At 42.3% G+C, this 22,553-nt stretch overlaps 2 protein-coding genes across 4 annotated transcripts in view; one reads left to right on the top strand and one right to left on the bottom strand.

Annotated features, from left to right (window-relative positions):
* LOC310827694 (uncharacterized protein) overlaps nt 1-22,553 on the bottom strand; it is a 940,809-nt gene that overhangs the window by 671,003 nt on the left and 247,253 nt on the right. The window lies entirely within an intron of this gene.
* Nucleotides 1-22,553, top strand: part of TTC21A (tetratricopeptide repeat domain 21A) — a 31,256-nt gene that overhangs the window by 6,098 nt on the left and 2,605 nt on the right. For 2 of the 3 annotated variants that reach the window (XM_083703943.1, XM_083703941.1), the window contains exons 6-25: nt 22-179; nt 1,677-1,761; nt 2,152-2,250; nt 2,556-2,751; nt 4,220-4,317; nt 6,011-6,208; nt 7,131-7,260; nt 8,610-8,767; nt 8,936-9,148; nt 10,444-10,682; nt 12,372-12,444; nt 12,711-12,821; nt 13,397-13,535; nt 14,616-14,722; nt 15,058-15,246; nt 15,899-16,009; nt 17,434-17,515; nt 17,785-17,935; nt 19,078-19,242; nt 20,896-21,091. In XM_083703943.1, the coding sequence (XP_083560069.1) occupies nt 22-179; nt 1,677-1,761; nt 2,152-2,250; nt 2,556-2,751; nt 4,220-4,317; nt 6,011-6,208; nt 7,131-7,260; nt 8,610-8,767; nt 8,936-9,148; nt 10,444-10,682; nt 12,372-12,444; nt 12,711-12,821; nt 13,397-13,535; nt 14,616-14,722; nt 15,058-15,246; nt 15,899-16,009; nt 17,434-17,515; nt 17,785-17,935; nt 19,078-19,242; nt 20,896-21,091 (2,898 nt within the window). The remainder of the gene's footprint in view (nt 1-21; nt 180-1,676; nt 1,762-2,151; nt 2,251-2,555; nt 2,752-4,219; nt 4,318-6,010; nt 6,209-7,130; nt 7,261-8,609; nt 8,768-8,935; nt 9,149-10,443; nt 10,683-12,371; nt 12,445-12,710; nt 12,822-13,396; nt 13,536-14,615; nt 14,723-15,057; nt 15,247-15,898; nt 16,010-17,433; nt 17,516-17,784; nt 17,936-19,077; nt 19,243-20,895; nt 21,092-22,553) is intronic. The other variant, XM_083703942.1, reaches the window with a different exon arrangement.

Here is a 22,553-nt window from a genome sequence, read left to right as displayed (position 1 = left end):
CCCCCTTCCCACTTTCTGTAGGCAAAATATTTCATGGTGCAACAGAATTACTCTGGAGCTCTGGAAATAATTAGCCAGTTAGTAGTTACTTTCCCTTTATTTACACCAGCCATTGTCATCAAGATGAGACTACATTTAGCATCACAGGACTGGGAGCAAACTGCAGAAGAAAGTAAACGGTAGGAGATGATTTTCAGCAACGGAAGAAAATGAGACGTGCCATTTCATTTGTAAACAGGTTGGCCAACCTTTGTATAGGAAGCTGCCTCTCGCTATGAGTCCTGTATTCCTGACTAGCATGGTGACTTTGGACTCGCAGGCACATACTTGGTTGTGACCTTGCAGGCTGGGTATGAATCTTTAGGCATCTGCCCTTTTGAGGGATAGTGGGTGGCTTGGTGTTTCCCTTAGATTCCACCAGGGGCTTATCTGCTGGCACTCAGTCTGGAACCCACTCTGAGGGCCCTTCTGGAGAATCTTCTGGAAGCAGCTTCACCAGGGAGTCTCAGGATCTTCATGGCTGGCAACAGGAGACATATTTGCTTCTCCAAGTCTTTGGCTAATGGGAGAGATGGCAGTGGTCAGGGATGCTGAGAGCTGTCAGTTAAAGCATCTGGAGGGCAGCAGTTTGGGAAGACAGGAGTCTTTCCTAGTCCTAGAGATGTCAGAGATTGAACCTGGAATGTTTTACATGCAAAGCTTGTGCTCCTCTGTTGACCTTTGGTTCTTTCCCTATAAAGTGGTTTTTTAAAATATAATCCTGATTGTTATGGATGTTCAACATAATGGCCAGTAGGTGTCCCCAGTACCTGCACAATTACAGACTGTGTTGGCTACCGTGTTCTGTGCTTCAGCTAACATTGCCTTCCTGGTGCTCCTAAGTCTTCTAACTCCACTTTCAGCAGATGTTGATAAGTCACAAAATCCATTTTCCCCCTAAAACGATCATTCCCACTCTCCAATTTGTCTTTTAAAATTATGAGATAAATTCTGCCTTTCTAAACCTTAAACTTGTTTTCTCCTTTATCTGAGTGTGACTAGCAATAAGTATGTAGCTTTTAATTACCGTATTTTTTGCCCTATAGGACGCACTTTCCCCCCTCCAAAAATGAAGGGGAAATGTGTTTGCATCCTATGGGGCGAATGCAGGCTTTCGCTGAAGCCTGGAGAGCGAGGGGGGTCGGTGCGCACCCCTCTCGCTCTCCAGGCTTCAGGAAGCTATCTGCTAGCCGTGGGAGACGCAGCTCTCCCACGGCTAGCGGAGACCTTGCCGGCACCCAGAAGCTTGGGGCGCACTGAGCTCAGCACGCCCCAAGCTTTGGGCTTCGCGCAGCGCTCCGCTAGCCGTGGGAGAGCCCCACGAAGTCGCGCGGCTCTCCCACGGCTAGCGGATAGCAGCCTGTTCTGGGGGCTGGGGTTGGGGTTGGGGGAAGCTCGGGCTTCCCCCGCCCCAGCCCCACACCTGTTAGGGAAATAATTTTTTTTCTTTATTTCCCCCCCCAAAAAACTAGGTGCGTCCTATGAGCCAGTGCGTCCTATGAGGCGAAAAATACGGTAATAATAGATTTTCTTTCTTTCAATAATAGGCATAATTGAAATTAAAATAGCATAAATAAGTCATTTATGCTATAATTTACTTTTCTCTCTTAATACTTTTGAACAAATTCTTGTTTAAGAATCCTAAGCAGGGATCCAAATGATATAGATGGACTCCAGTACATGGTTGTAAATCATCTTGCTATTACTGGGAATAAAGTTTTGGTGAGTGTTATATATTTTTTGACATTTGTAATATAAAATTGCTGTCCTAGAATTTTAAAACAAATGTAGTCCTCATGGTGCTCTTTGCCCGCAATGATTTGATGGGTAGCTTATCATTAGTAATGTTGCCTTTGTGTACTCTTTATATTAAGCATAGCTATACTTGAAGATATGTTTGCTTCATAGATACTAATATGTAGCATAATGTGAAGGATTGGACTCAAAATCCCAGATTTTGTTTTTAAAATCAAGTGCCTAACTCTTATGTTTAAAATGTGTACATAGTTTTTCAACTTTGGCTAACTCACTACTTGTTATGCCATTCAGTGTATTCGATATAAAATAAGTGGCAGTGTCTTTGATTTTAAAATATTAAACTTTTTAATGCAGGCACTGCAAATGCTTAGAGAATTTATTGTTGCTTTGGAGTTGAAGGAGCCCCAAAGATCCGAACTTCACCTTCAAAAAATCCTTGTAATCAGCAGACTGGTAATTACCGTTACTATGACCTATCTTGCTTAGTAATAATTTGTTTTCTTTCCTATCTTTGGTGCCTTCCCCATTTGAAATATTGTGGGTGCTCCCCCCCCCCCAAAGAAAGTCTTACAAATGTGTGGGGAAATCTAATTTACTAGCTAGCTGTATAAATTGATAATGTTTAGGTTTTTTTTCACATAATGAACAAATGTAATGCATTTTCAATACTTCCATCCCACCACATGGCATTTTTGATCATATATGTGCTTCATGAGCATGACATTAATTTTTTGCCCTTTAAATTATGTTCTGTTTAGTGCGGGAAGAATCAAAATATCCTCCGGGAAGTGTATGAGTTTGTTAAAGACTCAGGTAGCAACCTAATATCTAGTAATGCACATTATGCGAATGAGTTAGGATATCTGCTAATTCTTCAAGGGTGTTGGAAGGAAGCATCTGAATGGTATGCAAAAGCCTCCGAGTTGAATGAAAACACCGCAGATTCAATGACAGGTAGGCTGTTAAGAATTATTAATTTTTTTAGTTTAATTTAGTATCTGTCTTCAACCTAATAAAATAAAAACCTTTGGACCATGTGCCAACCTCAAGTCACTTTTAGATCTGGTGCATGGAGTTACCTGGACTCTGAAGGAGTGGATACACATCTGTCATCTACTATATACAATAGTGACATCTGATGGGATGCTCAGTGTGTGAAGCCGTATGTGTGTTGGCCTGATAATTCTTCCCCTCAAACAAAGGGGGCATAAGAACCAATTTGTCCCCTTATTCATACAGTCTTACATGAAGATTTTTCACATCAGATGCTATACTATGTGCATGCTGGAGGCAGAGGAGGTTATGCATTTGGGAAGATCCACTCCCCAGAAAGATTTATGTTCTTAGACATAGACCATCTTGTTAGGATCATAGCAATCTCTCCTGAGAATTTTCTCACTTTATAGTTTTGATGGGGAAAGGCTGGAATGAGGGTCTAACATTTAATGAAGAGCTCAGTGTGTGTAAAGAGTGTGATTCATCCAGGCAGGGACATGTGACTTGAAGCTAGTAATATGTAATTTGGCTGCAGCCTCTAGCTCAGACCTGCTCAGCTGTTACAGGCAGTAATATGTAAATTGGCAACAACTTCTAGCTCAAGACTGCCCAAACAGTTAATAAGATTAGTGAACTACACTGGAGGCTGGTCTGTTAGAGCAAATAGGGCTCTGCCCCACCAAGCTCAGCCAGCCCTTAGCTAACCCCCACCTGCCTACTTTCTTCCAACAAATCCAGGGAGTGGAACTGACTGTCAGTTTCCTACTTCTTAGTCCCAGTGTTGCTCTCATATAACTCAGCAGGTAGGAGGATGGGGACAAAATTAGAATTAATGAAGTCCAATTGTAAGGGGCTATTTTAACTGTGGCACTACAGAAAGAAGCTGCTGCACTTTAAGGTAGCATTGGGTGCGAGGCCACAGCTGTACCCTACTCAGATTCATGATACTTTCCCAATATGACCCCTCATCCCCTTAGTGATTTACAATTTAACATTTGTGGTTGTAATTCAAAGTACATTTAATCATACTTAAAGGTAAAGGGACCCCTGACCATTAGGTCCAGTCGTGACCGACTCTGGGGTTGCAGCGCTCATCTCGCTTTATTGGCTGAGGGAGCCGGCGTACAGCTTCTGGGTCATGTGGCCAGCATGACTAAGCCGCTTCTGGTGAACCAGAGCAGCGCACGGAAACGCCGTTTACCTTCCCGCCGGAGCGGTACCTATTTATCTACTTGCACTTGACATGCTGTCAAACTGCTAGGTTGGCAGGAGCAGGGACCAAGCAATGGGAGCTCACCCTGTTGCGGAGATTCGAACCACGACCTTCTGATCGGCAAGTCATAGGCTCTGTGGTTTAACCCACAGCGCCACCTGCTTTTAATCATACTTACGAACATGTAATTTATTGCTGATAATTACTTTTCAGGATCTATATGGTGCCAGGTGCTTGGAGGGAAAATAGAAGAAGCAGAGAATCAACTGGAGTTTCTAAAGGAAGTTCAGCAGTCTACGGGAAAATCTTCAGTTAGATTACACTTATTTCCTTTGATTTCTTATGTAAATGCTTACCATGAATTGTCAAATGCAGGTGAACAAACACCTGCCCAACCCCATGTAATTGTGTGTTTCTTCAGGTGGTGGTCACTTTAGTCTCTTCTACTGTATTTTCCACCCTGCTTAATATTGCTAGGCTCCAAAAATTTCAGAAGGGTCGGCAGCTAACTGACCCTGGGATGAATTTGGCCAAAGAATGCCACTGGTCATGTTAATCCCCACCTACGTCAGGTCACCAGTTTTATTAGGTAGAAGTATGTTCAATTGCATTTCAGCTCTCTTCTTGTTGGCTGTGCTCAGAAGTCCTACCATAGGGGAGATCATATGTATAACTATTTAATACTGTGTTTGTTCCCAGCACCTCTTCAGCTTGGCACATTAGTTTGCTGAAATGCAGCATGATGTAAAGGAATGCTGGAATGCCCTAATTGGTGGGGCAGGGAATGATCTTGTTCTCATCCCTGGCTTCTTTTAGAGAAAATATGCCACTCAGCTAGTCTTCCCAGTACATTATTAGAGTTGTAATTTCCCCATAACATTTAGTGGCAAAGGCATTCTCTGCTATTTTTGGATGGATACAATGCCTGCTTTGCAATCCATCAAATTGTACTCTTGTCACACAATAATTTCTGCATCTTAGGTGGCACTGTAGGCTGCTGTACAAGAAACGCATTTATGTGCATAATGATAAGTCCATAAGTATATTTGCTGTTTAGCACTTTTGCATGACTTCGCCATATATGATTGTGTGGATGTAAAATATATCAGCTTCTAAGGACTGGGAAAGTGTCTATTATCTCCCTTTACAGTCTTTGCCAACCTTGATCAGAAGAACACAGGGATGCTTTTAATTCATTTTGAGGACCATGATTGAAATTAGTTTAACAAAGCAAGTTTAGGTGCTTCCTGAGTTAAAGTCCAGCCTGAGCTAATGATGGCCACACATCAACTTAAGCGGAAAGAGAAGGGTTGGGTCCTCTCCACACATGAAGTAGGAGAAAGATGAACCTGCCCTCCCAGTTCCCAAAGCCTGGTTTAATTGCACATCTGCAGTTCTGCACTGATTCTAATAGATTATCTAAAGGGAAACTTTGGGTCATAGGCGCCGACTCCATGGGGCCTGAGGGGGCCCGAGCCCCCTCAAAAATTCGTTTGGGGGGGCTCCGCCCCCCCCCAATAATTTAAGAAAATTATTAGTTATATTATGCTTTGTAAAATCACAAAATTATGTTGGTATTTTTTATTTTCCTTGTTTGACGATAGTTACCTTTTAAAATACATTCAGTAATGAGTTAAAACAAAGCCACTCCCGATCTAGAGAGGGGGTGGGGTTGCGGGCTCTCGACCCATCAACAATCTCGCGGGGCTGGCGTCAGCCCCCTGAGAAGCGGGGATGCCCCCTAGCTCATTAATATTCACCGCCCACGGTGGCAGCCAATCGGCTGCCGCAAAGGGCGGGCCCTCACAGGTTCACTTAAGGTCAGGGCAGCCCGGGGCTCGCCCCTTTCGTTCCCCCAGCAGCAGCGGTTTGGAGGTCTTGGGCCCCCCCAATATTTTTTATAAGTCGGTATGGGCCCCGCCCCCCCAATATTTTTTATAAGTCGGCGCCCCTGCTTTGGGTTGATCTTGTTCATTAAAAATTCTGTGTGCTTTTTTCTCACAGCTTCTAGCTTATCTTCAAGGTGTGATTGCTTCAAGAAAAAACAATGATCAGGCTGCCTGTGCCTTTCTCAACGAAGCTGCAGAACTTCATTGTTCTGCTTTGCATGGACTTCCTCTAAGCATTGAATACTATGAAAAGCTGAACCCCATGTTTATGATTGAAATTGTGAAAGAATATTTGGTCTTCTGTCCCAAGCAGGTAGAAGCTTGAGTTTTGCACTCCCCATTTGCTAAATAGTAGGATTTATTGTGGGGTTGAAAGGTGGCAGCCTTTTACATGAAGGATTTGCTTGTGAGGAGAGAGCTGGAGACTTATAGTCAGTGTTTGAAGTAGGATGTGATTGTGTGGGGTACCATCCTGCTTATTTTTCAGGTACACCTAAAATTATCCTGTTCTTGTCAGTAATGTAATACCATTTCAGGATGCTACGCAAAGCAAGATTGTACAAACACTACAAAAGTAGACTGTACCAGAGCAGAGTTATTTGTGGAGCTGCGAGAGGCAGACACTTGCAAAGATAGCTTCTTCAGTCCCACAACAACCAAAATCCTGACCATGAGCACTGTAACCTCTCTCTGTTTACCAGCATGAGGCAGGCAGACTGTGCTAGGATTAATAGAAGCACCACTTCTCTCAGTAAGCAGAAGGTAAAAACTGCATCTTTCCCAGTCTGATGCTTGTGAGATTTCTGTTTCCTTGGCTGGCTGCATTCCATCTGCCCCGCTGTTTCTCCCCACTTCGCCCAAGCAGTTGTGGGGTGCCCAGAATTATTTACTTAGATTCTTTATATACTACCCTTCTCACAAACCACAGGGTGGTTTACAACAAAAATAAAGCTAAAAGGAATCTGTAAAAAGGCACAGCCCTTTAAAAATGACAACACAATAACTCATAACAAATCACTACATAACAATTACTGATAGCAGCAGAAGGAACTATATAAATGTTCCCATAAGCACTCAGATATATTCATAGAAATCTTGTGCAATGGGTAGGCAGATTGAAGTTCATAAGTACCATGACCCCTGGGCTAGACTTGGGGATTGTTTACCAAATGCATCAATTTTACCTTGTATTTTATTTTTCTGGAAAATAATGCAATTTCACATTCTCTCCGTAGCCTCGGTTACCAGGTCAGGTTTTATCTTCACTTCTTAAGCAAGTAACTATAATTTTGAATCCACTAGTGAAAGCCACCCCTGGAATGATTGAGCCTCTTTATCTAATGGCACAGGTTAAATATTTATCAGGTAAATTGAGTTCTGAGTGTCTACTCAAGAAAAAAGTAAAAAATGCTTATGGATTTTAGGTTGCTGGGAGTTGCTTTCAGGGAATGAGCTTTTTAACTATTATTGTTGTTTCCCGCCCTTCACCTTAAGTTCCTAGGGTGGGTTACAGCAATTAAAACACAACATTTCAAACAGTTTAAAACAATTTAACTGCAACTGAATTAAAAAGTCCAAGCTTCTTATTAAGCTAAGAAGCAGTAATGCTTCTGATCCTTGACTTAGGGATACAAAGATCAAAGACAAAGGGGAAGAGTCAGAGCTATACACTATACAATCCCCAAGAGAGCAAAACCACATTAAAAATGAGGGGTTGGTCCAGTTCCCAACTGAGCTCACAGCTCACCTTGCACTACTGGAGGGAAGATAGCACAAATCTCAATTCTCACGAACAATAAATATGAAGAAGACAGTATTTAAAAGAGCACTCAGGGTGTGAAGCCATCTTTGCAATTTGCGTGTCATACCAGCTAATCTGGTATTTATGTATGCCATTTGGGTAAGGACTGTAGCTCAGTGGTAGAACATCTGCTTTGTATGCATAAGGTCTCAGGTTCAAAAACTGAGGGGGAAACTCTATCTTAAACCCTGAAGAGCTGCTGCCAGTTAGCATAGACCAGGCTTCCTCAATCTCGACCCTCCAGATGTTTTTGGCCTACAACTCCCATGATCCCTAGCTAGCAGGACCAGTGGTCAGGGATGATGAGAACTGTAGTCTCAAAACATATGAAGGGCCAAGGTTGAAGAAGCCTGGTGTAGACAGTATTGAGCTAGATGGACCATTGAGCTGATTGGATGTACAGCAGCTTCCTATATAAGATGCTTGTTCACCCATCAGTCATGCTCCCTCATGCTTTTGAGCAGGCTGTCTACTTTTTTTTATAAAAAATCATGTGTATATTTCTTTACAAACTTATCCTTTGCTTTATTAAAAACAAAACCTGTAAATGTTTATAAAACAGTTCCAAAACTGCTCCAGGAGTTGGTTGGTGATATCGTAGGAACTAAGCTACCAATACACCTTTCACACTTGTTTTTACTCTAATTCAAACTGAAATTGCTACAGACATGGAGAACCAAGTTTTCAGATCACAGCAGACGAAACAGTACATATTGTAATCACCATTGTTCATTACTGCTCCAAAAATATTCCATCTGTCTTCACCTTAACCACACTGAATAGCATGGGATCAAGTTAATAAACTGTTGTGCTTACTCAGGAAGGCCTACATAAGATTAAGTAAAGTATAACTTGGTTTTTGTAAAAAAAATGGCATGTTGAGAGCAAAACAACATGTTAGGCTATTTTGCAGGAGAACTAGAAACTGCCCAGGGTACTCTGCAGCGTTGTTTAGAATTGGATCCGACATCAACAGATGCCAATCTTCTTATGGCCCAGATCCACCTCTCTCAAGGAAACATCAAAGAATGTGTGCATTCACTTGAAATAGGAGTCAGCTACAATTTTCAGGTACGATGGAGCCCAAAAGGAACAATGTAAATGCTTGTGAGTACCAAGCTTACAAGCCTTTTCCTTGTTACTCTACATGCATGTGACCAGCACACATGCAAACAAAAAAATAGGATGAAGTTTGCATTGGATGTTCTTACTAATGTCACTTTTTCATATTTTGGGCAGCTTCGTGATTCTCCATGGTATCACTTCATCAGGGCTAGAGCACTGAATAAAGCTGGAGAGTATCCTGAAGCCATAAAAGTCTTAAAAATGCTTATCAGTTTACCTCAAATGAAAGGGGAAGCTAAGAAAGGCCAGGGCCCCCGTATAGTTATAAGTGAACAAGTCTCTATCTATCTGGAACTCGCTGAAGCTCTTCGATTCAACGGGGAACTGGTAAGAAGTTCTATATATAATCTGCTCAGTAAATGCAATGTCTAATATTTTTAAAGGAAGCAAGACCCTCTGGGGTAAAGAGCAAACCTGATGAACTCACTCATTTTAAAAGTAAACTGGTCAAAAATAAACTGGAGAAACTATCAATTACATAAATTCAGATGTTCTTTTATGTTATTTGAAGGGAAGATTATTGGAAATGATATCTGCAAGAGGTTGAATCAGATCCTGCAGTTTTATTCAAAACCTAATGGGCTTATCTGTCCTGAGCCCATTCACTGGTAGCGGATTCAGGACACAATGGGAAGGACTTGCGTCAGGCAGCACATTATACCATTGTCTTTTGGAACTCCCATTTCAAAAGGCAGCAATTTAGATATAACCATAGAATTGCAGATTGCTACAGTGCAGGAGATGGGACGCGGGTGGCGCTGTGGTTTGAACCACAGAGCCTAGGGCTTGCCAATCAGAAGGTTGGCAGTTCAAATCCCTGCAATGGGGTGAGCTCCCATTGCTCGGTCCCTGCTCCTGCCAACCTAGCAGTTCGAAAGCACGTCAAACTGCAAGTAGATAAATAGGTACCGCTTCGGCGGGAAGGTAAACAGCATTTCCGTGCGCTGCTCTGGTTCATCAGAAGCGGCTTAGTCATGCTGGCCACATGACCCGGAAGCTGTACGTCGGCTCCCACAGCTAGTAAAGCAAGATGAGCGCCGCAACCCCAGAGTCGGCCACGACTGGACCTAACAGTCAGGGGTCCCTTTAGCTTTACAATGCAGGAATCTCAACTAAAGCATCCATGACAGGTGGCCATCCAACCTCTGCTTAGAAACCTCCAATGAAGGAGAGTCCACCATCATGCGAGTGAGTCAAATGATTTCTTTCTGAATATTTGAGTCTTTGTTAATGGAACTCAAATAGATCAGTAATTTGCCTTGTATTAGGGTAAAGCATATAAGGAATACAATGATTAAAATACTAGGTAAAAGCTGAGGTTTGAACCAGGAAATCTCCAGTTCAAATTTAGCCTTTCATGAACTCACACATCAAACCACTCTCAGCTTCAGTTCTCTGCAATATGGTGATAGTAATACTGATCTGCTTTATAGAGCTGTTATAAAGTTGACTGAGATTAATGTATATGGAGGGTTTTGAGTGTTCAAAAAGTGCTATATAAATGTTAATTCTTCTTCTTATTAGTAGTAGTAGTAGTAGTAGTAGCAGCAGCAGTAGCATTACCTTTTCTATGTAGCAATTAAGTTTTAGAAGAATTTCCATGTATTGTTTTAACATTCTAGCATGAAGCTACTAAGATAATGCAAGATGCCATTATTGAATTTAATGGGACATCAGAAGAAACCCGCGTCATGGTTGCTAATGTAGATTTGGCTCTCAGCAAAGGGGAAGTTGATTCAGCCCTAACTATGCTGAGGAATGTCACACCATGCCAGCCGTATTACACTGAGGTTAAGGAAAAAATGGCTCAGATATACCTTCAAGTTCGAAAGGATAAGAGACTGTATATTGGATGCTATTGGTAATGTTAATTTTGCTTTTTGCAAGTATTCTTTTTCATATTTTGCTTGAGGGGCAGGAATGAATCCAGAGCATCAGAGCAAGGATTATTTGAGAGACTTATCAGAACCTTTTAGAACAGAGGTGCCTAACCTTTGCAGTGCAAGGCCTGCAAAGTTAGCCACTGCTCTGAGGATCACATGCCAGTGATGGGCATGGCTAATACACACAGACCACATTCACTCAGACAGCCCCACAGCCTCATCCTTCTTTCAAACAGTAGTGTAGCAGGGGGCGATTCTTCCCCATCAAACCACTGTGTTGGGAGGACAGATTTTCCTTCTCCAAGTACAGCACTGTGATACAGACCCTCCAAGTGTCCCTATTTTCCAGTGACATCCTGATTTAGAGAAGCCATCCCAGTTTCTGATTTGATCCCGGAATGTCCTACTTTTCCTTAGATCACCCCTATTTTCACTGGAGAAATGTTGGAGGGTATGGAGTTATCTGACCCTCAGGCCGTCTGAAGGCAATCCTGTATCAGGACGGCTTTAAAAATTGTTTTATTATGTTTTTATATATGTTGGAAGCCACCCAGAGTGGCTGGGGCAACCCAGTCAGATGGTTTGGTACAAACAGTAAAATTATCATTATGGAATGGGAAGTCCCTGTTTTCAGTGGAGAAATGTTGGAGAGTATGTGTGATGAAGAGGAAAAACATTATCTGTTCTTCAGGCAAACCTCTATTCCTAACACAGCAATGTATTGGGGAGGAAAGCCCCCATCTGCTTACTTTTCAAAGACGCCTTCTTCTGATTCAGCACCATTGCTAGGAGCTCTTAGCACTCGGGAAACAGGAATATGTGCTTTTTTACTCTTACAATATCTTACTTTATTGGATGATCATTGGTTCTAGTATTAATTAAAGAGGAATAAAAAAAAAATCTCTACCTACTTTCTCCAAACCATGTGTAATTTTATACCCCTCTATCATTTTTTTTAATTTTATAAATTTTATACTTATTGATTGTAAATAAAAACACACACTCTCAAAGCAGTTTACAAAAAGGTAAAACAAATAAAATAAAGAAAAATATACTTAAAATGTATAAAAAGTGAAAATACTAAAGCAGTTTAAAATTCACCTTAACTTTGTTAGCATCTGAGTAGACTTCTCGAAACAAGAATGTTTTTAGCTGGTGCTGAAAAGAGTACAGTACCTCTATCATATACCCATCTTCATTCTTTCCCCTCAAAACTACAAAGCCCCAAATGTTGGAAGATCTCAAAGGGGAGGTGTTGCAGCCCTTTGATCATTTTTGTATGACCTTAAACATAACACTTTCCCCCAGAGTCAGTTCACATATTCAGCAGACATTCACCAGGTGTATAGAAGTGGAATTATGCATATGCAGGTATGAATGAGGCTTTAATGTACTATAAGTGGAGCACCAGTTGCTCACTTCCTCAGGATGTGGTACAAAGAGACCTCGCATATATCTGATCCTGCAAACCAGGTTATGTTTGAAGGGTAATTCACTGGCTTTATTCTGGTGTTGTTTGGGGGTTCATAATCTGTAGTTGTATCCATTTTAGGGACTACTACAGATAAGGCTGCTGTGCCAATTTAAAAGTGTGAAGCTCTAAAATCATCTTGTGTATACTGAGTCTGTTTGTCATTTCTTAAATGACATTCCGTTTTTTAATCTAGTGAGTTGTGTGAAAATATGCCAAGTCCTCATACAAGCCTTCTCTTGGGGGATGCCTACATGAATATTCAAGAGGTTAGTGTACAGTGATAAAATGCAAATTTTATACCTAGAAAAATCTAAAATGCTACCCCAACTCCCAATTGAAATTGAAACTAAGACTGTAGTCCTGTGCATAGTTACTTGGCAGTTACACCTGTTGAACTCAGTAGGCCTGACTTGCAAGTAAACATGCATAGGATCAATCTACTCATCACTGAAGAACACCAAACAAAAAAACTCCAAAAATAACTATATTAATATTACAAAAATAACTGCAATTTTTCTGTCACTTATTATAGCCTGAGAAAGCTTTGGAAGTTTATGAAGCAGCTCAGAAGAAGAATCCTTTGGATGCAACAGTAGCAAGGAAAATTGGGAAAGCTTTTGTGTCTACCCATCAGTATAACAAGGTTGAGAAATAGATGGTTCTTTTTGCTAAAAATTGTTCAGGTCCAAGCCAGGGAAGCAAGCAGCCTGGTGTCTTCTCTTGATCCGTCCAACGAATAGAGTTTTTACAGCAGTCTGTATTCAGATGTGTATTTTGAGACATGGCCTGGGATCAGTCTGCTTGGTTTCAGAGTTCCAAGGTGCCAAGTAAGGAATTTATACATTGATTCAACTATGTATGTGTATCCCAGGAGACAAATGGGGATGTCTACTCAGTTTCAAAAGAAAAGAAAAAATAGATCTAAGCTTCACAGAAGAATTTGGTATATAGTAGCTCTTACTGGGCTTTGTTTGAATGCTTCCCCATTTTAAAAATCCTATCAGGGAGATGCATTTTAACCTAGCCCTCTCCCTGATATTATTATTTTTTCCCCATGCAGGAACTTTTTCTTACATTGGAGAGCATTAAATCTGCAGCAGAATAGTACAAACCAGTATGAGCAGCACAGCTCTAAGACTTGCAAATATCACAAAATATGTGTTTCCTTTGTAACTCATAGCTGAAGTTAATCTGTTCACATGTACTAATTTATTTCAGGCTGTCAATTACTACGAAGTTGCTCTAAAGATGAGTGAGCAGGACTTCTTGTGCCATGATCTTGCCGATCTCCTGTTGAAGCTCAAAAAATTTGGCAAAGCAGAGAAAGTTCTAAACCAAGCACTAGATCATGACCCTGGTAACGTCTCTCTCTCTCTCTCTCTCTCTCTCTCTCTCTCTCTCTCTCTCTCTCTTTGGAATCTTCCACTGGAGCTTTCATCTTGACTTAAAGCATAAACATATTTTCTGCATGCCTAGACATTTGGAGAGGAACAGCCCCAGCGAAATGACACCCTAGTGCTGTCACATTGAAAGATCCTGATTGGCCACTTGTTTATGACCAGATATTAAACAATCCTACTGTTTGCAGAGCAGTGTGTTAACACTTGTTCCACAAGGGATGAATAATAATTCATGTCACTGTGTGTGGTATTACTACTTTTTGGGTATGCCTGACACCAGTCAAATGCTAATGATGCAAGTATCCTCTAGAGAGAACAGACCATTTGAATGGCAATGCCCATCAACTTTGTGGGGACAGCCCCCTCAAATATTTTATTGGGGAGCAAAGACTCCTCAGCCCCTAGGAGTTGGCTCCTATGTTCCAAGGCAATATCAGTTCGGCTTCCTAAGTTCTCACCAGTTCTTTCAGCACATCTGTACAAAATTACTTGTCCAGCCCTTAAACCATAACAATTCCAGTAAAATGTTTTTCTTTCTAGCTACTACCTAGGAGTAAGGTAAAGGTACCCCTGCCCGTACGGGCCAGTCTTGACAGACTCTAGGGTTGTGCGCTCATCTCACTCTAGAGGCCAGGGGCCAGCCCTGTCCGCAGACACTTCCGGGTCACGTGGCCAGCATGACGAAGCTGCTCTGGCGAGCCAGCACCAGCGTGGCACACGGAACGCCGTTTACCTTCCCACTAGAAAGTGGTACCTAGTTATCTACTTGCACTTAACTGTGCTTTCGAACTGCTAGGTGGGCAGGAGCGGGGACCGAATGACGGGAGCTCACCCCGCCGCGGGGATTCGAACCGCCGACCATGCGATCAGCAAGTCCTAGGCGCTGAGGTTTTACCCACAGCGCCACCCGCGTCCCTTACCTAGGAGTATTGTTGGTCATTAAACTTTTACACTGCAGAAAATCATAGCCAGTGTTTTACTGATGGTCGAAACACCATACTGGTATAAAATAAGGATTGCTTTGTTTAATTTTGCAGTTGACGATCTGCCATCAATGAAGAAGGATGTTAGGAACCTGATGTTACTAGCAAAGATTTGTGAGACAACTAAAAGAGGAGAAGTTGTTCTGGATACTCTGAACATGGTAGAAAACCAATGTTGTATAAGCCTCATGTACTCCTGGGGATGATTCTAAAGTGGTTACTGAAATAAATATAAATAATAAAAAGACTTGGGTTTTTAACCCAAGATTGAATTAAGTAGAAACTTTTTACACTAACTAATTCTAATACAATTTAAGACTATGTAACTTACAGTATAGTTCAGATACAGAAGTAGAACAACTGGAAGGAAGTAGTACAAAGCACTAAATAGAATGCTTATTCAGCAGTCCTCATTCTTGTATACAATATCTAATAAAGATGCTAGGATGGGTCTACCCCACAATGCCTTCACTTGGTATATTTGTTCATTTTTAAGGCATACGACATCCAGCAAAGGATACTGAAGCGTGTCCGTGTAGAGCAGCCTGAATTGATTCCTTCCCAGAAACAGGTGTTGTTAATGATCTGTGTACAGTTTGCCAAGTTCTACCAAGCAGAGAAGGAATATGAAAAAGCTTTGAAGTACTACACAGAAGCTCTATCCTGCGTTCCAACTGATAGTAAGGTAAACATGATCTTCAGTCTCCAACTGAAAGGAATGTCTGTACTAAGGTTGAGTAAAATGTTGCCTACCCAGCCTTTCTGGTTGTTGGGTATATTGCAATAAACAAATGTTTGATTCATTTCATTCTGCATGCTCCAGATCATTTAACACGGCTTATCTATGCCTCAACTTTCAAAGAGACTAGGATTCATCTTGTTATTTATTAAATGTATTGGTTGCTTTTTCTTGCCAAAGGCAACTCAAAGCAATTTACAACAAAGTCCTATTGTGTGTATTCAAAACATGTTAGTGGATCAAAAACAGGGAAAATTGGATTACATAGGACTGAAGGTGCAAATTCTAAACAGTGAGGCCTAAGCCTTCAGACCCAAGTCCAGGGCCCTGCAGTCTAGTCCAGTCCCTCCAGTGACCACCCAGAGAGCGTCAAATGTTGGGGGCATTGGCAAATGGGCTGATACTGGCATGCTGAGGCCCACTGATGCCGATCACCAGTTATCTGTCCTTAATTTTTTTCTTTAAAAAACCCATTTTGTAGACAGGGAGTGAGGTCTATGGAATGAGGACTACAAACATCTGCCACAATTATCAGAACCAAAATGATCATTACCAAAGATCCATTGCTGCTTAAAATACTTTTCTATTTTATTTTCAGATAATGTTGGAATTAGCTCAGCTGTATTTGATGCAAGAAGATACAGAGCAGTGTGAGCATTATTGTACACTCCTGCTTCAAGATGATGAGAGCAATGAAATTGGAACAATGGTAACACTGTTATTCTGCCTTCCACTAAACTTAAGCTTTGCTGGTGTACTGTATATCTTTATGAGCCACCAGGTAGGAGGGGTTTTGAAAAGCTTCTGAAGTAAAGCCCAACTGTTTCTACACACCTATGCAGCTGTGTGGAAGGGATAGGAGGATTCGCATCGGTCTTAAACTACACAATTTTGACCAACATATTAGTGACACAGAGCATGCTCAAACATTGTCATGACTTTCAGATACCAAACAGTGCTTCCCCTTCCTGGATACTGCACCTCATGCATCTATTGCAGGTGCTTTAAAGAGCAGAAGGAACTATTTTATGTCAGAGTTTGCTTTGGGAAAGGCCTTTAACAGTGCAGGGAACCACTGCAGAAGAAAATCGCTGCCTAAAGAGATATTTAATTTGATTTTGTATTGTCCCTCATGTATGAAAATGGTGGGGAAGAGAAGACTTATTGGTGGGTTGCCAATCAGCAGCTAAGGATGGAGATTGCAGATGGAGTTATAGAAATACACTTTCAGATCATAAGGGCGATGAGTGGGGAGGAAGAAATTAATACATACAGACAAGCATAAATAAACATGGTCAAGTCTGCCACACATATGCATGGGAACGTAGGCCCTTTGTAAACACTATGAACTACTGTACTTACTTTGATAGCGTATGTGTTGGGGGAAAAATACAAACCACATAGAATCATAGACTTGTAGAATTGGAAGGGACCCTGCATATCATCTAGTCCAACCAAATATGCAGCTGCCTCATATGGGGACAGAACCAGAAACCTTGGCATTTTGAGCACTGTGCTCTAAACAACTGAGCTATTTCATGTTTTGTGACAGTTACAGATAGGTAGCCGTGTTGGTCTGCCATAGTCAAAACAAAAAAAATTCCTTCCAGTAGCACCTTAAAGATCAACTAAGTTAGTTCTTGGTATGAGCTTTCGTGTGCATGCACACTTCTTCAGATACACTTCTTCAGTGTATCTGAAGAAGTGTGCATGCACATGAAAGCTCATACCAAGAACTAACTTAGTTGGTCTTTAAGGTGCTACTGGAAGGAATTTTTTATGTTTTGTGACAACATTCATATTTTCCTGGGTATGTTGTGCATGCATACTATGTGTATAAGCAGTGAAATATGTGTATAAGCAGTGGAACCTGTCACACGTGAATGTGTATGGTTTTCACTTGTTTTATAGTCGAGAAGTGCTGTCCATGTAAGAAATTGATCACAGTTGAATCATCCCTCAATCGCTTGAATCACCCTGGGCTAAGATTAAGAGTCCTCATTGTTCCATCTCCATCCTGGAAGGCTGGATTTTCATAAACATATTTATGACTTGTGAAAAGTCAAAAATCTGGCTCTTTCTGAAGCATTGATACCATTTGGTCTGAGTGTGAAATAGCTGTTCCTTTTCTAGATGATGGCCAACCTTATGTTCAGAAAAGAGGCCTACGAAGAAGCTATAAGTCTGTACCGGAATGTTCTGGAGAAATCTCCAGGTATTTTGTAGCATTTATATACTGGAGGGTTTTTTGGGGGGGGGGGCATAAAAAGGGCCTCTAAAGCATCTTATGAGATAAATACAGTAAACGGGAGCATTTTAATGAAAGGGTGTCTGTGTGTCTGGATGGGCGCATGACAAAATGCAGATTTGTTTGTTTCTTCATTTCTCAACAGAAGAGTGTTTCTTCTTTCAGACTCTTATATGTGAACAAATTATCTGTGAAAAAAGTTGGAAATACATATTCTTAAAATTGTGTGCTTTTAGATAACTTCTTGGTCATGGAGAATTTGATTGACTTACTGAGAAGAAGTGGTAAACTTGATGAAGCAACACACTTTTTTGAACTGGCCAAGAGAAAATCACCTCGAACAGCTTTGGATCCCGGTTATAACTACTGCATGGGACTTTATTACTGGTAAATCATAGAAACCAGTACTAATGGAAGTCACAGACCAAAGGCCCAGCCAGAAATGATGAGGGTGATCCATGATAAAGATCTATTGTTGCTTAGAAGCTACTGGGGAGAAGGGAATTTGGAACATAACCATTGCACTGTGGGAGACAATTTAGTGGCTCTTTTTTCCTGTGCTGTTCTTCACTGCAAATACTCTTCATCTCCAAGTTGCTATTTGTCCTCTTTCCATGAGTGAAAACATAGGGTGCTTCCAGACATGGGCTTAAGAATGCAAATGAGTCATGATTTCGCAAATGGGTAGTTGGCAACAAGTTTGGTTAAATAAATAAAAAACTTAATGGATAAATCTGGATTAAATGGGAAGAATGGCCAGTGTTTTGAGGCCCAATGGCTATCTAGTGGAAGCTCTGAAAAAAATTGCATGCTTAAGGATTGCCAAGCCCTCAAACCAGTCTAGAAATATCCTTACCTGTCAGCTGGGAGGGGTGGTTTGCATCAGAAAAAATAGTACAGGTGGAAAGGTGTTTTGTTTTCTAAAAAGTTGTGCTGTGGTTCCAGTTCCAGGTCCTTGCAGGTGCTATGTTTTTGTTAATGTTCCTATTGTGAAAGTTCCTAACCGTGAATCAATTGTGCCGCATCTGATACGGTCCTTAAATCCTGTGCAATAGGTCTGCACAAATAAACCAAGGAAACTCATCGTACAGTCTCCTTAATAAACGTATCCTTTTTGTTTTTTCAAACTAGTGAGCTACTTTGTTTCCCCACTTGGAAGTATGCTTGAGAATTTGACCGCTCTTACTTTTACACACTTTTCAATTGCACACACTGGATTTGTTGTGCCTATAATTTCCTTTGGCTTAAATAAAGTCTTATCTCCTTTTTTTTCTCATGGTCCCGCAATAGGAAATTTCTCGCCGCTTCTGACCAGTTCAACACAGAATTAAGTGCATCTGAGTCCTATGATTGCTTGCAGCTTAAGCACACTTTCCTCTTTATTGAATTGAGGGCGTCACCTTGCACTAAACCCTTAGATTGGATTTGGCAGGGAAGAAGAATATGTGGATATATGCTTGTTAACAAGACTGATATTTTAAGGGTCTCACATTTCACCTAGGTCTTCAATACTTTCTCCCCACAAATAGGCACATGATGCAGCCCAATCAGGCACTGAAGTTCTTCAACAAAGCACGTAAGGATAGTGACTGGGGCCAGAAAGCCCTTGGCCATATGATTCAGATATGCCTAAATCCTGACAATGACATAATAGGCAGAGAGACTTTAGGAAACCAGAATACCATGGATGCTAGGTAAGGAAAAGTCCTGTAACAGAATATGAAAATCACATTCTTATAGTCAACTTGAAGTACAGCCATCCCCTCGTTTACACAGGGATTCCATTCTGGACCCCTGTGTACTTAAGTGAAATCACGTAAAGTAGGGAGCACCCTTTAAAAGCCCTCTCTGCCACTCCCTCTTCAATCCATGCCAAAAATACTGTATTCAAAAATATCCAAAACTAGAATTGAAACTCGGGGGCCCATTGGTGGAGCATATGCCCACGCTGCTCAGGGCAGGCACCCCCCCCATGCCCCAGAGTTCAGGGTAAGAGAGTGGTTGGGTTACTGCTGCTAACTCTTAGTGTATTTTTAGTCTTTGTTGGAAGCCACCCAGAGTGGCTGGGGAAACCCAGCCAGATAGGCGGGGCACAAATAAATTATTATTATTATTATTATTATTATTATTATTATTATTATTATGGCAGAGACATCACCTTGCCAACAAAAGTCTGTATAGTTAAAGCTATGGTTTTCCCAGTAGTGATGTATGGAAGTGAGAGCTGGATCATAAAGAATGCTGATCGCCGAAGAATTGATGCTTTCGAATTCTGGTGCTGGAGGAGACTCTTGAGAGTCCCATGGACTGCAAGAAGATCAAACCTATCCATTTTGAAGGAAATCAGCCCTGAGTGCTCACTGGAAGGACAGATCCTGAAGCTTAGGCTCCAATACTTTGGCCACCTCATGAGAAGAGAAGACTCCCTGGAAAAGACCCTGGTGTTGGGGAAGATGGAGGGCAGAAGGAGAAGGGAAGGACAGAGGATGAGATGGTTGGACAGTGTTCTCGAAGCTACCAGCATGAGTTTGGCCAAACTGCGGGAGGCAGTGGAAGACAGGAGTGCCTGGTGTGCTCTGGTCTATGGGGTCATGAAGAGTCGGACACAACTAAACAACAAATTATTATTATTATTATTATTACTCTCCTCCTGCTGTCCGCAGCCAGGTCAGATATGACCCAACAACGGAGCTGCTGTGACCACGGCTGAGAAGGGTTGCTCTCTGCTGCTGGATTGGAAGAGCTGCTGCCGCCAGGCATAAGGTGTACTGCCCATTAGCCTGCCATTTTGTTACCCCACTCAGTGATGACACCTGGGGTGGCTGCACCCACTGCACTCCCCTTCCATCGCCTCTGCTGGGGCCAGCTGGAGGCTGCATGGGAAAGCGACTGTTGCTGTTGCGCTACCCTGCAACTAGCTGTTAGGTGGGGATGCTGAGCAGCTTAAACCAAGCCCGTTGCACCTCCGGCCTCTTTGGGGCTTCCTCCGCCTTCCAGAAATAGTGCTTCAGGTTAAGAACTTTGCTTCAGGATGAGAACAGAAATCGTGCTCCGGCAGCGCGGCAGCAGCAGGAGGCCCCATTGGCTAAAGTGGTGCTTCAGGTTAAGAACAGTTTCAGGTTAAGGACGGACCTCCGGAACGAATTAAGTACTTAACCCGAGGTATTGGGAGAGGGAGGAAGCAACCTGTATGTAGCCTTCTGCTGAACTCATAGCTGTTCCCTAGATTAGGATATAGGTGTATGTAAATGCTTTAATCTAAATCAAAGAATGGTCATACTATTCTTATAGAGTCAAGAGAAGGTCTTTGATAGCCTAGGAAACAGAAACTGTTTTCTTCTTGCTAGTAATCTGAAGGAAAAGAAAGAATCTGAACAGCATGGCATACGTACAGCCGAGAAGCTTCTCAAGGAGTTTTATCCTCACTCACAAGAAGGGCAGAATCAAGTAGAGATGTTACAGAGCTACTGCTTAATGGCCACGAGAGAGACACATAATGTGGAGAAGGCCCTGAAAGTATTTACTGAAATGTGCCAAAATGAGGTAAAGATAGTTTCTTCCATGAGTGGTAAGCAGCTTGGAGAGGACATTTATATTCATGGTAGTGGCTGCTGGCTAACAGTAAAAAAAGCACTGGATATTCTTATGGATGTTTGACACCAGAAACTGTAGTACCGTATTTTTCGCTCTATAACACGCACCTGACCATAACACGCACATCGTTTTTAGAGGAGGAAAACAAGGGAAAAAACATTCTGAATGAAACAGTGGATGTATCATTTTTGGGCTTCATGCTGTGGCCACAGACATGTGATCTGATGGTGAATTTGGAGTGACCCAATGCCAAAATCCTGAGAATTCCTGTGGATCCATGCTTTGTAACCACGTTTATGCACCATTGCAGCCCCAGGCAACAGTGGGTGCGTGATTTTTTTGGTGCAGGCTGTAGCCATGGACATGCTATGTGATCTGATGGTGAATTTGGGGTGACCCAATGCAAAGATCCTGAGAATCCCTGTGGATCCATGCTTTGTAACCACGTTTATGCACCATTGCAGCCCCAGGCAACAGTGGGTGCGTGATTTTTTTGGTGCAGGCTGTAGCCATGGACATGCTATGTGATCTGATGGTGAATTTGGGGTGACCCAATGCAAGGATCCTGAGAATCCCTGTGGATCCATGCTTTTTAACCACATTTTTGCACCATTGCAGCCCCAGGCAACAGTGGGTGCATGATTTTTTTGGTGCAGGCTGTAGCCATGGACATGCTATGTGATCTGATGGTGAATTTGGGGTGACCCAATGCAAAGATCCTGAGGATCCATGTGGATCCATGCTTTTTAACCACATTTTTGCACCATTGCAGCCCCAGGCAACAGTGGGTGCGTGATTTTGGGGGGGCAGGCTGTAGCCATGGACATGCTATGTGATCTGATGGTGAATTTGGGGTGACCCAATGCAAAGATCCTGAGGATCTATGTGGATCTATGCTTTGTTAGCACATTTTAAGTGGGGAGCGAAGGAAAAACAAAGAAGGGACATTAGAGGGGTGTGCAGAGAAGCAGCTGGCTAAGAATGCAGGAGAGGGATTTAACGGGTTGGAGGAAAGAAAGGCAAAAGTTTCCCCCCACCCAAGCCAGCCATCTCTCTCCCTCCCTCCCTCCCTCCCTCCCCCCCTCTCTCTCCCTCCCCCCCTCTCTCTCCCTCCCCCCCTCTCTCTCCCTTCCCCCCTCTCTCTCCCTCTCCCCCAGCAGCAACGGCGCTTGCCTGGAGGGGAGGGGCTTTCCCTGCTCTTTGTTCCGTTTCAGCAAACACAGCAACGAAACAGAGGAGGGTGGGCAGTAAGACCCTGAGGCAGAATGCAGGAAAGCAGCCGCTTCCTCTTTTCAGTTTTCCCTTTTCCTTGAAGCGTCGCGATTTGATTTTTGCCTGGTTTTTCGGCTCCAGGGACCACACATTCGCTCTATAACACGCACAGACATTTCCCCTTCCTTTTTAGGAGAAA

The sequence above is a fragment of the Podarcis gaigeae genome (genome assembly GCF_964106915.1).
Source record: "Podarcis gaigeae genome assembly, chromosome: 12".
In the NCBI taxonomy this organism is placed as follows: domain Eukaryota; kingdom Metazoa; phylum Chordata; class Lepidosauria; order Squamata; family Lacertidae; genus Podarcis; species Podarcis gaigeae.
The sequence above is the reverse complement of the archived record's forward strand: the minus strand, read 5'-3'. Positions and strand labels throughout refer to the sequence as shown.